Genomic DNA, 16,534 nt, shown 5'->3' on the forward strand with positions numbered 1-16,534 from the left:
AGCAAGTGCTGGGAGGAGAAGCGGGGACGCAGCGCGCTCAGGGGAGGAGGTGGAGGTGAGCTGGGGTGGGGCAGGGAGCATGGTTGCTGGTGGGTGCAGAGCACCCACTAATTTTTCCCTGTGTGTGCTCCAGCCCTGGAGCACCCACAGAGTAGCTGTTTTCTTCATGCTATTAATTTCCCCTTTCCAGACATCATTAGTCCACTTCAGATTTTTGCATTAGCCTCATACATTAGAACACAATCATTTTAAAATAAATTTATTTTGGGAAATGGAGCCTAAACTAGTGATTAACTATGCTGCTTTAATATTTTATGGTTCAACCAAAACCGTGTGCACTTACAAGTAAAGCTACTAAATAATCTTATTATCTATATGTGTAGAGCTGTGCTCTTTCATAGGCTTTGAGCACTGATCCCAAATATATTTTTACAGTTAAGATTCCCCCACAAACTAAACCACAGAGCCTTAAAGAGCTCTTGTTTGAAGAGGTGGGAGAGGAAACATTTAAAGCCTGTTGGTTACCAGCTTTCTAAGTAAGGCATGGTAGTTCATTTAAAATCTTTACGTGGGTACTACTTATGACTTTGCAATTAGTTGTCTTGAACAATCCCACTACTGCATGTTGAGAAATACTAAAAATGCTCTTTGTACTTGTTTTCTTTGCATGTGTGCTTACAGTCTTAAAAGACAACTGAGCAAAAAGTAATGTTAATACTCTTCACTTATACAGGGTTTATAATCCAAATGGATGTGAAAGTTAGATATGCACAGAAGTACTGAGATGCAACCCCCTCTGGGGTGGAGGGCAGCAACCAACCAATGCATAACTTGTGGCACAAGAGTGGGGCGTAAGACATTTTACAGGAAAAAAACCTTAAGGGCAAACCATACTCTTACAGGTGCTGTGGGGGCTTTAATGATCATATACAGCAGACAAGACCAAAAGACCATGTCTCGCCAAACTAAATATTTGATTGATTTATTGGGAAAGGATGAAGGGCTGGGTCAACTCTGCTGGGCTAGGAACCTGTAATCCCGGGAAATGTGATCTGAAGCTTCAAGTTACCAATCTGATTTCTCTGATTTGGTAACTTTAAAATATGCAGTACAAATTAAATAAAAGGTATAATAATGGTCATGTTTGTATGGACTCCATCATTGTCTTTTGATATATAGCTAAATTAATGAACTTACAGATCAGGAGAAGCATGAAAAGAGGAACTAAGAAAACAAAATGTTTAGGTCCTGATTTCTTGTGTTGTCACTTATGTGTAAAATGATACCAAATCAGAATGACAGTATTTTTACACTCTACACTAGTGTGAATAACAGAAGATGCATGGGGTGGAAAATCAATCCCTCGGTGCCTTTTATAGCCAATGCAAGTAAACCAAATGTAAAATAGCTTCTGCCTTTGGGATGTGATTGTCCTCTCCCGTGTCTGAGAATAGAAAGCAGAGCCATCCTTACCTACTAGGTGCATTTGTATTCTCAGGTTCTTACTTTAACTATGTTAGCATATTTCTTTTTCTCACTTACACCTCTGCATACCCACACAAGCTCACTGTGACACAACGAGTACCTTTATATTAAGACCCAGGATTCCTGAATCCCTTTTGTGGGTGCGTGACCTTTGCCAAGTCACTTCACCTCTCTGTGCTTTGCTTTCTCCTTCTATAAAACAGAAATAATAAATAATTATGCCTTACAAAAACAGGATAAGCACTTCAGGTGAAAAATGCTGTTTAAGTGCTAAATAGTGTATTATACAAATCGCCTATGCATTCAGAAAAGGTATTTGTCAGGGTTCCCTCCCCACTCTGAACTCTAGGGTACAGATGTGGGGACCCGCATGAAAGAACCCCTAAGCTTATTTCTATCAGCTTAGGTTAAAACTTCCCCAAGGCACAAATTCTTTGCTCTTGGATGGTACGCTGCCACCACCAAGTGATTTAACAAAGAATCAGGGAAAGGACCACTTGTAGTTCCTATTCCCCCAAAATATCCCCCTCAAGCCCTTACACCCCCTTTCCTGGGGAGGCTTGAGAATAATATCCTAACCAATTGGTTACAAAGTGATCACAGACCCAAACCCCTGGGTCTTAGGACAATACAGAAATCAGTCAGGTTCTTAAAAGAAGGCTTTTATTTTTTAAAAAAAGAAAAAATCACCTCTGTAAAATCAGGATGGAAAATAACTTTACAGGTAACAAAAGATTAAAAAAAACACAACAGAACTTCTTCTAGGCTTAGTTCAAAGTTACAAAACACAGGAATAAACCTCCCTCCAGCAAAGGAAAAATTCACAAGCAGAACAAAAGATAATCTAACATGCCTTGCCTGGCTTTTACTTACAATTTTTGTAATATGAGAGACTTTTAGGATGGTCTACAGGAGAAGGAGTTTTCTGACCTGATGCTTCTCTGCTTCCCAAGAGAACACACCAAAACAAAGCCTCCCCACCCCAAGATTTGGAAGTATCTTCTTTCCCCATTGGTCCTTTTGGTCAGGTGCCAACCAGGTTATTTGAGCTTCTTAACCCCTTACAGGTAAGGAGGAATTCTAGGCTACCCTTAGCTGTATGGTTATGACAGTATTTAATACATAAAGGCAGGGCATTGAGACCTTTTGCTCAGTCTTTGGATGCAAGATCAAGTGAGGAGTCCCAGAATTATTTTGGAAGCTGTTCCTCACAACATAGTCTGCAATCCCTACACAGGAAAACTGCATGTGTGGGGGGTGGGAATTCCATTATTTGTTAAATTGTTATCTTTGGACAGGGACTGTCAGGATGTTTATACAACAGCTAGCAAATAGGGCCTTGACCTGGTCACTCTGTAGGCAAAACCACAATGTGAATGCTTAATAAGATCATTGAACAATACATTGTACCTCAGTAATAGTAAATGTGGTGATGCATTCAATTTTAAAATCTTACTCAGTTTCACTATAAACAATATGCCAGATTGTAATCATTCCATGGAAAGTACTATACAAATGCAAATATTAACAAATTGTGAAGTATTTCATGAGAGTTTACCTCATAAGAGATAGGAAGTAAGCCCATTTTACAGAGGGTGAATGGCGAGTCACAGAAATATGACTTAGAGTTGTGATTCCACAATAGACACCTCTCCCACTCTAGTGACTCTCTACTGATTTAACTGAAATCCTAAGGACAATCTCCGAGCAGGCTCCCTTGTACATTCCTCTTAACTTAATAAGATAGTATTGACAACTCAATGATCAGTAGACTTTTGGCTATAGAATAATCTGTATAGCAAGAGTGGGAATAGTTTAATCAAAACATAGAAAATGTACACGACTTATTCCTGGGATATGTTCTGTGATATTAACAAACAACAAACAACAAAAAAGTTCAACATTAAGCTGGAAAAGCATTGAATGGAGATGGAGAAATTCTGGTGAGGATAGCTTTTATAAAAGAGACTCAAAGAAGGGGTGGGGACAGACATACCTGTTCAGTTGACAAATGTGAGAAGTGGAAAATCTCAACATCAACATTTATTATTCACTACAGTACTTACTGATTCTGACTTATCTGCTACCAACTGTAGGGCACAGAAAATTTCCCAAAGGGTACTTAGGTGTTACATTAATTTTAAGTGGAAGCATGGGTTAGGATTCAGGTGGTTACATCTTAGAATCATAGAATGTCAGAGTTGGAAGGGACTTCAGGAGGTCATCTAGTCCAACCCCCTGCTCAAAGCAGGACCGATCCCCAATTAAATCATCCCAGCCAGGGCTTTGTCAAGCCTGACCTTAAAAACTTCTAAGGAAGGAGATTATGCATTGCTATAAATGTAAAAATAATATATTTTACCAGAAGGTTATAAAATACAGTGAAAGGAAGGTGGCCTGGTGGTTGGACTTCAACTGCCAGTGCTTGGAATGTTGGGATCAGAAGGTTCCATGGCAGTTGGAATTTGGCAGTTGAGTTCAACTGCCTGTGCTGGAATATTAGAATTTGCAACCCCTGTCCCCAGTCTGCAGTGCCAGATTGGATTTGAAAGTGAGGAAAATATCTGGATGTTTAATGAGGGGATTAATTTGACCCAGTAAGTCTAGAATAGGGAATGTAAAAGAGTGACGTAATGAAGATTTATGGTACATCTACATTGCACAAATCTTACTGCACTGTGTAGCATACAGACACTACACATGCCCCTCCCCCCCCCGCACTGATATAAATAGCAGTGTAGACAGTGAAGCACTACTTAAAGACAGGTTTCAGAGTAACAGCCGTGTTAGTCTGTATTCGCAAAAAGAAAAGGAGTACTTGTGCACAGGCCTAAACCTTGTTGGCATATACTCTACGAGGCTCTCTACACCCTTAAGCAGTACCTCCCCCATTACACTGCTGTGTTTAGCAGAGTTGTATCCTGCTGCTGGATTCTTTCCCCACTGCAGGGAAATGCACTGGGGAGTGGTTGAGGAAAGGCTCCAGAAGCTTCCCACTGCCATCTGTAGCTACACACCACAGTAGGTGTGTCTACACTGCAATTAAAATTGTGGCTGGATGCTGCCAACTGGCTCAGGATAAGGGGCTGTTTAATTTTGAAGTAGACATTTGGACTGGGCTGAAGCCCAGTCTCTAGGACCCTGTGAGCACTATCACCTCTAAGCTGTGCGCATATGCGCACGCGCATAGATATTAAACCCCACGCAGACGGCAAAACACTGCACGCACTCTGGCTTTTTTTTTTTTTTTTTTGCTTTGGCAGCAGCACAGAAGAAATTTTTTGCGCACATGGCCTGTTGAAAATTAGAGGGAACATTGCCTGTGAGGTTAGAGGGTCCCAAAGCCCAGGCTTGGGGAGCCCTGAACCTCTACACTTCAATTAAACAGCCTCTGAGCCTGAGCCCAGCAAGCCTCAGTCAGCTGGCACAGGCCAGCTATGGGTTTTTAACTGCAGTGTAGGCATACCAAAGTAGACAGTTTGCTCTTCACTGCATCGTGTACGCTCCCCATAGCCTATATGCTGATGCCAGGGGTGTGCAGTATAGACATAACCTTAGGGTGATTTAACCACTCAGTAGTAAACAAAATAAGCCATAAATAAATCAGAGGACAAGGACAACCCACCTAATTCCCCTGCCAAGCTCATCTCTGCAGCTCTAGGGCCACCACTTTCCGACAAAGCGGGTATTCACCCCCGAAAGCTTATATTCCATTACGTCTGTTAGTCTATAAGGTGCCACAGGACTCTTTGCCACTTTTACAGATCCAGACTAACATGGCTTCCCCTCTGACACTTTCACAAGCGGCTACTGACTGGATGCCCAACTTGAGCCACTTTAAGCCTGACTTTTTTTTTTTTTTCTCCCAGAGCTCCCAAAACTCCACTTGAAGATGATGGAGAGACAGGTGAGCAGCAGCCCTGTTCAACTTAAAATATCTTGAACCTGACTTTCAGACAAACCAAGGAACCCAAAGTCAGTGACGCACACACACATATATAAACAAACTTCCTTGGACTGGGTGGGGAGGGAGCGAGGGGCTCCAGCCCAGGTTACCGTGAGCAGAAGGAGGGAGGCCGGGGGGGACTGACGGGCAGGGGCTCCAGCCCAGGCTACCCCGAGAGGAAGGAAGGGAGGGAGGGAAGAATAGAGGCGCCAGCCTGACTGGAAGGGGGACAGGGGAGGACCAGCCCCTCAGTCGGCGCTGACCTAGCCGCAAGGCCCGGCCTCTGGGAGTGGGAAGGGAACTAGTAGGACCTACATCGCCCGGCGCCGCGCCGCTCCCCTCACGCGGAGGGCGGGGCAGCCCGCATCCGGCAGGAAGGGTTAGGCGTCGGGGCTACGCCATCGAGGCGTGTGCGCGGCGCCCAGTGAGGCGAGGCGGGGCAGCGGCTGGCGCGTGGGCTCGCGGAGCTGCGGCAGGGGTCGGAGCGGAGCGGAGCTGGGGCCGGGGGGTGCTAGGTGCAGCTGCTGGCCTATCTCTGCAGCCGGAAGGAAAGGAAGGAAGTAGCAGCAGCAGCAAGAGGAGGAGGCGGCGCCTCGGGATTAGCAGCCGGGCCAGGCGCCCTCTCTTCGCTCCTCTCCTCCCCCGCTCCGCTGCGAGCCGCCGCGGCCGGAGACCATGAGCCTGAACGAGCACTCGATGCAGGCACTGTCCTGGCGGAAGCTCTACCTGAGCCGGGCCAAGCTGAAAGCCTCCAGCCGCACCTCCGCATTGCTCTCGGGGTTCGCGATGGTGAGCGCTCCCCTCCTTCCCGCCTGCTGGGCAGGCGCCGGCCGCCGCGCTCTTCTGGGGGAGCGGGGGCAGGTTACAGGTAACCCGGGGGGCAGCAGTGCCGCTGGGTCGGCCCAGCGTACCGTACCCTGCAGGGCGGCCAGCTAACTCTTGGCTCTGGTGCCCCCAGTGGGTTTATATTCCCCTCTGTACCGTAAATACCGCCTGTGCCCGCCCTTTGTTATCAGGAGCTAAATCTATTAGGATGCGCCGTTTACTTGTTCCTGGACGACGTGTGATGTGTCTGCCTCGCCCTCTCTGCGGACCCGGTCCCCATCGCGTTCTCCTCGCATTCCCCAGATAAATCACTGGCTGGGTGTCTGGTCCCCCATTTAAATGGGACGTCTTGGCTCAGGTGCTTCCACCTCCAATGAGTTTGGGAGAATTGAACCCTGAACTGTCAGCACCAGCCTGTGGCTCGCTCCCTGGCTGAAGTTAAGCTGGAGGGGGAAGAATTTAGTCTTTTGTTCATGAAGCAGGAGGTGGTTTGGAGGATGATTCAAACGGTCTAGAAGGATTTGCACAGCAAATGTTGCATATCACCATTTTTTATTTTGTGATTTATACACTGGCTTCTTCCATAACCCACTTTCTTCCATCTTTGGTTTACTAACACTGTCCAAAATGTGTAATTATTTTGCTCCTGGGTTTTATTATTCTGCTGGTTGGCTTACTGACTGCTTTGTCTTCCTTGCCATTGATCCAAAAGTGAGCACATCTCTGGAGTATATTATTTCCAGGTACAGTAGCTTCTCCCAGAATGGGTTCATTATAACCAGAATATAATCCATGTGTTCCAGTGCATTGAAATAATTCAGGACTTCCATTCCCCTTCACTGTAAACTTGGGATTCTGCATATTGTAGACTGGGACAACATTGAACATATCTTGCATCTTACAAAAATAAAGCAGTTTTCCATAAACAATTTCTCCACAAAATCTTGCCTGCATTTTTTCAGGCTGATTTTTGAAGAAAAATGAGTTATTTACATACATGCTTTGAACTGGCTTTTTTTTAATGCCACCTTGTTCATTTTCACATGCAATGTTAGTATTAATTGCTATACCACTGCTCTTCATTATCAGGTTATGGCCCTGAAATTATATAAACAACTTCTACTCCTGTTGTTGGCAGTGGCAGTTAAGGGCACAGTGCTGAGTACAGAATCAGGCTCTTGGACAATGCATCATCACTGTACTTAACTTAGGCTGCACAACTGCAGTACTTCAGCTACACTGCTGTAGCATTGACACTTATTACCACAATGGAAAGGTTCTTTTCCATTGCTGTGTAGTAAATCCACCCCCTCGAGAGCTGGTAGGTAGGTCCTTAGAATAACTCTTCTGTCAATCTAGGATGTCTGTGCTGGGGTTTAGATCAACTAAGCAGTGTAGGCCTAGGTCAACCCTAGCTAGTCTACACCTAAAGCTTAAGGCCCCAATCCTTTGGACTTACACATGTTCTTAACTTTACACATGTGAGTAGTCCCATTGACTATACCACTGTTTCAGGACTACTAATGTGCATAAACTTAAGAGCATGAGTAAGTCCTTGGAGGCTTGAAGATCATGTATCTTTAGGTCCAGCTTATAGGCATCTTCTCCTACAATCATGTACATTAAGTCTCCCATCCTCTAATTTGTTGCATGGATTGCTGTGCCCCATGTGGATTCCTGTTGACTTCATGGGGGTTCTGAGCTAGTGCAAAAGTCTTACCGCACACAGCAAATTGTACCAGAATCTTTCTATTTTTGATGTTTTTGCTAGAGCCCATTTCCTCTGTGTGGTTTTAAATTCATTTGGATTCACTGGATAGTATTAGAGTGCTGTCATTCAAGAAGTGGAAAAACTGCTAAATGATTTTTAAATCTGTTAAATAGCCCTAATACCTACTTCACGGCTCTCAAATAAGAAACACAACTGCATTTGCTTTATCTTATTTCATTATAAAGGAAAACTTCAGTGTAAAAATAGTACTTCTGTATCCAGTATTTTCACCACTGTTACATGTAATGCCTAAGGTTGTTAAAACTGAAAGAGACTATCTCTTTCTCTATGTTCATTTTCATCCATTTGATAGAATTTTGTGTATAATCAATTTTGCTGCTTCCTCAGTCAGTTTCACTGATTGTGTGGTTCTTTCACATAGCCACAGGGAATAGAAAAATATTTAAAACACGCACACTGTGAGACTCAAGGGCAGATGTAGTGTCTAGTCTACTTCCTAAATAATAAAAACCTGACTAGAACTAAATTTGACTGTCCCTTTAACTGCCCATTATGCTGGTCATACGGGTTTCCAGTTGTACTCCTGAATCTTATTTTTAGGAAAACCATGGCTTTTTAAATAGTAAGAAATTATTAGGGGTATGGAACGGCTTCCATATGAGGAGAGGTTAATAAGACTGGGACTTTTCAGCCTGGAAAAGAGATGATACAGGTCTATAAAATCATGACTGGTGTGGAGAAAGTAAATAAGGAAGAGTTATTTACTCCTTCTCATAAAACAAGAACTAGAGGTCACCAAATGAAATTAATATGCAGCAGGTTTAAAACAAACAAAATGAGGTTTTTTTTTCACATGACTTGTGGAACTCCTTGCCAGAGGATGTTGTGATGGCCAAGACTATAACCAGGTTCAAAAAAGAACTAGATAAATTCATGGAGGATAGGTCCATCAGTGACTATTAGCCAGGATGGACAGGGATGGTGTCCCTAGCCTCTGTTTGCCAAAAGCTGGGAATGGGCGACAGGGGATGGATCACTTGATGATTATCTGTTCTGTTCATTCCCTCTGGGGCACCTGGTATTGGCCACTGTCAGAAGACAGGATGTGGGGCTAGATGGACCTTTGGTCTGACCCAGTATGATTGTTCTTATGTAAGAATCTATATCATCAATATTTTTTTCTCTTCTGAGGTGTATGCATGCATTTTATATATGTAATAAAAAATCCTGACCCTCAAAAGTTCTGGGGATGAGCTCCTCGGTAACACGGGAGATTTCTGTGGCCTGCTGGACTCCATTACAAACCATTTTTAACGCTGCAAAAGTTGTTTAATTGTGGAGGTTTTCTGTGTATATTTTTAGAAATGTCTTCTTTAATTTTTCTTCAGCACACTGTTTTGAAACAGCATTCTCGCTTTCAGTGCCTTTTTTTTTTTTTAATTAGAATGTGTTCTTTTGGGCTGGAAACCTTCAGCTATCCTTAATTGGTGTAGGAACCAGACCTCTAAAACCCTGTATTTAGAAGTGTGTTGCATTTTCCAACACTGCTGAGAAAAGGGCAGACCATCTGCCTTTGACATGAGTACTATATTAGATTGTAAACCATGAAATTGCTTTTATTTCAAATAATAACATAACTCAAATTTGATATCAAAACAGAACAAAGTGACTGGTGTAAAACAACCTCCTGACGGTCAAATAAATGTCACTGTCATACTTCAATGGCTAAAAACAGAATGCAACTCTTTAGTGGCATTGGTAGACAGGCATCCATTTGACTGACGGGCAACTGTGCTCAGAATAGCAGTTAGTTCTCCATTGAGTACCATGCATCAGGCTGGTAGTTAAGCACAATTACACTGCAGTGTATTCTACTAAACACCCATTCTGATGAGACTGAGTAGTTTATCGTGGCAATTTCCTGCATCCATATTTTATTTTAAAAGTGGTAGGTGATAATGAGAAAAAGAACTTTAGTTTCTATTGTCTTCTAGTTTGTATGTTGTTAAAATTTAAGGGATTTAATATTGCAGATTAAATGACTTTTTTTAGAGCTGAAAGAAAATCTGTGTTAATTAACACCAATACTACTTGTTTTCATCATTAGCTCACTAGCACAGTTCTACTTTTATCCATTAATTGCTGTATTAATTTAACTATATGCAGTGAATGTAATTATATACAATATGGACTACTAAAAGTGACTCTTGGATATAAAGGGGTGATGGCCTTAAGTCTCATTCCTTCTCTGACAATGACTTCTTTGACAGTGTATGATGTCCTGGAGTTGCAGACTACTGGTTTTAGTTACCATAGTAACTAGTATCAGTGGTAACTCTAGGGCAAACTCACTTGTGAATTAGCAGAGTCCAGTTACTCAGTAGTGGGAAATGTTGAATCTGAATAGCCATTGCATTTTAACTTTTGGGAAGTTGCCCCTCTCAAAATCTAGTAAGTTGCCATTGGGAATCAACCTTTGACTCCATTGCTTTGCTGCTACGGGGTTTGTTTATATCGTGACATAATGTGCCTCTACGAGTGTATGATTTCTAAAGCATTTCTAAAGCAAAGTGTTGCATGCTGATAGATCCATGTAGACCCTGCTGGTGCATTTTAACATAGTGCTGTTTGAAAAAGTACAATGTTGAAGTGTACTAGGGAACCTTTAGTGCACACCAGCCAGGTCTATGTGGACCAATTAATGCATAACAATTTAGCATGCTTTAGATATCACACCCCTGCAAAGCACATAACCCCACCATGTAAACAATCCCATAGAGTAGTCCTCTAATTGGGACACCCTAATCTCCCTATTAAGAGAAAAGGCCACTTTAAAAAGAAAGGGGGGAGAGAGAGAAATACAAATGCTTCTCACTGCATTTAATCTTCTAATCCAGGGGTCAGCACTCTTCGGCACGCAGCCCATCAGGGTAATCCGCTGGCGGACCGTGAGACATTTTGTTTTTGTTGCCTGTCCGCAGGCACAGCCCCCCGCAGCTCCCTGTGGCTGTGGTTCGCTTTTCCCAGGCTAAAGTGTAGGGGCTAAACTTTGCCTTCATTTACGTCCATGCAACCCCACTAGCTCCAGTAAGGTTGCACAGGTATAAGTGCAGAGACAATTCGGCCTCCAGCATTAGACTGTTACACCACTAAAGCACTTTTTAGCCATGGATCTGTGTTTTTTTTAAAAAGCAGTTAAGTATAATTACCTCCACTTTTGGAGTGGAGGGAAATGGGCACAGAGAGGCTAAATGACATGCCCAAAGTTACACAGTGAATCAGTAGGAGGAGTCAAGAATAGAATTTGGGTCTTCTGACTCTCATTCCCATGCCTTATACACTGGACCACACTACTTTGCTAAACATACCTTAATTCTTTAGCACTAACTGACTGTATGTTCACTATGCTAAATTCATACATGTGTGGTCAAGTAGCAACTATTAGATTGATGATAATGAATGGCAAACTGGCACCCAGGAATAAATTTTAATAAAACAGCTAGCCTGATTAATTGGGATGTGTTTAATCAAATGGAGTGTGTACTAATGTAAATGTAGTTCGAGGGTCAATTACGTATATACAAATGAAAATTTGCAAATGCTCAAGTCAGGTTTCAAATTCCATGTATCTGCAGTGATGGTTGCTGAAAGCCTTTTTTATATTAACATCATTCTGTGTTGATGTTACCTGTCCTGACCTGTAATGTGTGTACTCATTTGAGAGAAATGTACACTCGGTTCTGATATTTGCAGACTGTAATTTAGTAACTGCATCACTGAAGTAGGCCTAAGGATTTAGCTAGTCTAGCATCCCTTGTCACACAGTGCCCAGTACCAGTCTGATGATTTGGGGAACCTATTTACAATTTATGAATTCTGGTTGATATGAAGTTATAAAAATTGCTGTATCATGAATGCCTGTCTGTGTGTATCCACCATTGCATCCAGGTACAGTGGTGTATCATCAGAATGCAGCAACCATCTATTCAGGGTGAGGCATCTTGGGACAATGGGTTTCTCTTCCCTTGTCCGCAGCAGTGGAGAGAATGGAAATTCTCCAAGCAGGACAAAGATGAAGGCAACAGAGCAGGAGGATATAAAAGGATTTACTGGGGGAAGGTGCAGAGAGATTCATAGATAGGCAGGGGATGGATAAGACAAGATCAGAGGAGGCAAGCTGGGGGCATAAAGACTCCATGTTTCAGAACCCAAGCCATGCACTGCAAACAGAAGGAGCTCAGCTGGCACCAGGCAATGCTGATCTCTCCCAAAGAGTGCCCTGCAGTGATGAGGAAACTGAGGCAGGGACATGAATACAGAGCTTATTATTTTTATGGAGATCTGTGTTTCTTGTGCTATTAAATAGAGCAGTGGTGGTTCAGAATCATGTGCAAAGTCTGTGTGTATGTCAAGCACTTACATCTATCACGTGTGCCCTTGAAGAGGTAAACTCTCTTATAGAGTTCTGGGTGAGGGTGTGTTTAAGCTATGGGGGGTGAGTCTAATGGGCCAGCACTGGTTCCAGGGACAGGGGGCTCCACGGTCTGAACTCTCAGTTGTGAGGACTAGATTAAAAATCTGCACGCTGAGAATGTGCCCAGAGGCCCTAAAATAGGGACAGTGCCTGGGCTCCTTTCAGATGCTGGAGTCTTAAAACACAGGATTCGGCAGCTGGGTCACCTCACAATGGTCTGGCGTGTGGGCCAAGAGGGGACACTCAAGTGGATCTGTGACATACAGATTTTTAAGAGGAAGTCTTTGGGGCTTGGAGACTTGCAGTTGGGGCAGCATTATGATTTGCAGAGCCAACAAATGAGCAAAGCCCCAGGTTGCTGGAAGTGGTGAGTTAGGTTGTAAGTTGCAGTGTCTGCACAGGGCCCTTAAAAAGAGCAAGAGTAACCAAGCAGTTAATTATCTTGACTGGTCTAACAGAGAACCTGTTAGGTTCTGACCTTGTCCGCACTAGAGAAACTTTGCAAAAATTACCCATCATTGTTTATACTGTTTTTCACCTCCATTTGTGTTGGCAGTATTAGGAGCCTTAGTGTTGGCAGTTTGCTGGCATTTAAAATACAATGTCAATTAGATTTGCTTTGAGTGGTATTTAGAAGCAGGGTATCTAGCAGCAGGGATGCTAAAGCAGCATATCTTCTAATACCACCATTCCAACAGTTGTATCAATGGGATTTTTTTTTTTTTTTAAGTAAAATTCTCAAGTTCAGAACGGGCTTTAGGGACTGAATTTTAAGCTAGTCTGTGTCTGTTCTGCTGCATTCTGCTGTTACTATGATACAACAATGGAAAGGAACGTTAACTAGTATTTTGTGCATTTGACTTATGTGAACTAAATCAAGACAGCTAATATCTGTGTATCAGTTTCTCACTTGTAAAATGCCATAATAGCTACCTCACAGGGTATTGTGAGGATTATTTTTTCTAAAGTGCTTTGAGATCCTTGAGTTAAAGATATATTACAAGTGCAAGTAGTAGTCTAATCAGGGCTGCCAAGGGGTTGGTGTTCTGACTCAGCTTAGATGGGTATGAGCTTGGATGTGACACTACTTCAAATTGAAGGCCCTTCAGATGGGAAAGGATTACTAAATCTGATTAGACAAAATTAAATATATATTTTTACTTTTAGTCACTTAGCAACCTGTGGTGGTTTAACTGGATGTAGGCAGGGCTTTGGAGCTGTGCTCCGGCTCCGCTCCAGCTCCAGCCAAAAACCTGCAGCTCCAATGTTCCAGAGCTGCTCCACGGGCTCCGCTCCAAATCCCTGGATGTAGGAGAGTTCTGCACACCTACCTGGCTGCTAGAGCCAAAACTAAGAGTCAGGTATTGCTGTAGGAGGGATGCTTGAGCCAGAGATAGGTAGGAAGGATAATGGTACTGCTATACCTAGGAATTGTAATGTGCCACATGGTTTATATATATATCAGCCACTTAGTTCAATTTGTTTTTAAGAACTGTTTAATTTCTCTGCATTGTTTCTAATTTCCTCTTAAAAATCCTGAGAATTTTCACGGTTAACTTTCTTCATCTTTGTCAAATATGTTACCGTGTACTGCGTTTCCAATGTAACAGGTCATTCTAGCTCAGCTTTTTATTGTGGATGCTGGAGAGTGTTACTGCTACATAGTAACGGTCAACATTGCATTTTGTTGTTGTTCCAAAATGAAGAAGGCTGTTCATTAAAGACACAGTCAGGTTAAAAGTATGTAAATATTAAAAACAATAATCTGATGCTGGTGTTACTATTCTTTAGTATATTTAAACTGAAAGAAACTTTAATCTGACCCTTCACTTACATGGTTTGTTTAAGTCTTACATTTCACTCTGCTTGGACAATAAAAATAGGCTGATCGAATATCACATCTTAAATTGTTTCGTTGTCAGGTGATCATGCACTGGTATAATGTGATGGTATTTGAGTTGCACATACTATGGGGGAATTCGTTAAATCCAAACAGTTGTTGAAATAAAAAACAACATGAGCGTCTGTTAATAGGTTCTGTAAAGCTACCTTAGCATAAATTGTGAATTTAAATTATTGTAACAGGAAGATTTATGTGGTTCTTTATACTGAAGGACATTCCTTACTGGACAAAGTCATTGACCCTCTTAGATGGATCCAGTTGTACAAACTGTGGCTGTATTGTCATCTAGCTGACTAGTATACAAGCTTCCAAATACAGAGTGCTGCAAGAGAAACATCTGCTCTTGCCTCTGAAGTGTGGCAAATATATCTTTCTGAATACTCCATCAGAGTTTTTGTTTATAACTCTGACGTCCCCCAACAAAGGTGTATTATCAAAATGCTCTATCAGGATCCTGGCCCCACTGCTATAGGTGCTGTACGAACACATAGGAAGACATTGTCCATGACCCATAAAGATTACAAGCTAATTCTAAAGCCTTTCTTTACAATAAGCTCTTATTAAGAGGTAATTGTTAGTTTTAAGTATGCTTCTCTCATTTTATTAATAAAATAATCCTCAACTGCTGTATTTCAGTGAGTTGTAGTAATATACTGTGGACTTAATTCTGTCCCCCCTTCTACAGTCCACTTACACTGCTCCAGCGTTAAGAGGGCAGAACACAACCCTTGGGAATATCCCTTATATAAAATGGCTCTTCTGCTGGCATAGGGTTGGCAGAGCAACCATGTGTTGCCCTTTTGCACAGCCCTGGCCTAGGGACATAATGGGCTGAGGAATGGGAGGTGGATGGAGTGCTCTGTGTTCCAGCTTTTCTGGACCATAGAACAGTGTCTAGATGGCCATTCAAGACTGTCATAATTTAGAGCAGGCCCAGAATTTGGATGCTGCAAAGGGTGGTGTTTAGCCATTGTTGGGGTGGGGATGCAACACACACACACACACACGCTGTATCTCATGCAAAGGGCAAGAAACAACCTGGCCCCCCCTTGCACAGTTTATCTACAGAACAAAATTGATTAATTTATGCTACCTTTTCAAGATGTATCTAATCTAATTATAGTTGTGTTTAATTTTGTGGCCAAGACTACCAAACAAAATGGGGTTTAATAATCCCTGTGTATTAGTTCTCTACTAACAGTGCCACTATCAAGTATTAAAGATTTCTGCTATCCTCAGACTTGATGTAGTAATAAACCTCTTGAAGACAGGATTCTAGGCTAGATGAATAAATGATCTATTTCAGTGTATTGTTTCTTGTGTTTTAAAGTAATTAGTAATGGATTCAGGGGACTCTGACTGGTTATCCTTTCAATTTCTAATGAACATGCTTATGTCCCTTGGCTTCCCTGTACTGTCAGGAGGCTTTGTATGAGCTCCTTACAATAAGTCTCACTGAATGGTATAGATACTAGTCAGGAAGACTGGCTCAGTCTTTTTTTTTTTTTTAATCATCATTTTTTTCTGTTTTAAGTGTTTCTCTCCGTGAGAATGAGTAGCACAGTCATGAAGACTGATAGAGATAGAATCAGTACAGCTGTCCTTGAACATGAAAACTGGCAGGGGTGGGGGGAAATCCTATATACAATATTTTTGTAAACTTTTTTTTGTTTGCAGCCCTAGACGTGAAATAGCTGGGTGCTGAAAGTTGGAATTTGGAATGGAAATTTGTAAAGATATTAGGTGTTCCAGCACTGACTAGAGCAATTTTTAAGTCTCTTTTCCAGAGGTTTTAGGATTCAATTGTATCTGAGCTCCTACATTCCTAAATCCTTTTTGAAAATGATAGTCTCCTAAATCAGTTAGGCATTGTGGTGCTGAGTGCAGCAACACTTAAATATCCTTTAAAAATGTGCACCTTAATCTACTTCTTGCTTGAACATGTATAATAGGCAGAAAGAGATCACAAAGAACGGCAGAAGAAGACTGGGAAAGGAGGGGAGATGAGAGCAGTCTTATTTGTTGGGTTGCACTTGCATTGACAATTCTACATTCAGTTTTATTAATGTAGCGATTAGTGTCTCAAGTAATATCCCACTTAGAGGCTGACATTAGATCTGTAGAAGGGACTTTCCATATTACAAGAAATTAGTAATGTTACTAGCTTCA

At 42.2% G+C, this 16,534-nt stretch overlaps 1 protein-coding gene across 4 annotated transcripts in view; it reads left to right on the plus strand.

The window, feature by feature from the left end:
* Positions 1-16,534, plus strand: part of LOC311531730 (calcium release-activated calcium channel protein 1) — a 38,475-nt gene continuing 21,941 nt past the window's right edge. Inside the window, exons 1-2 of one of the 4 annotated variants that reach the window (XM_084649391.1) lie at positions 1-55; positions 5,355-5,392. In XM_084649391.1, coding sequence (XP_084505517.1) covers positions 5,378-5,392 — 15 coding nt within the window. In that variant the 5' untranslated portion in view covers positions 1-55; positions 5,355-5,377. Of the gene's footprint in view, positions 56-5,354; positions 5,393-5,752; positions 6,221-16,534 lie in introns of those variants that run through there. The other 3 variants (XM_084649388.1, XM_084649389.1, XM_084649390.1) reach the window with 3 other exon arrangements.

Source organism: Lepidochelys olivacea, assembly GCF_965140295.1.
Source record: "Lepidochelys olivacea isolate rLepOli2 genome assembly, chromosome: 15".
Classification (NCBI taxonomy): Eukaryota; Metazoa; Chordata; order Testudines; family Cheloniidae; genus Lepidochelys; species Lepidochelys olivacea.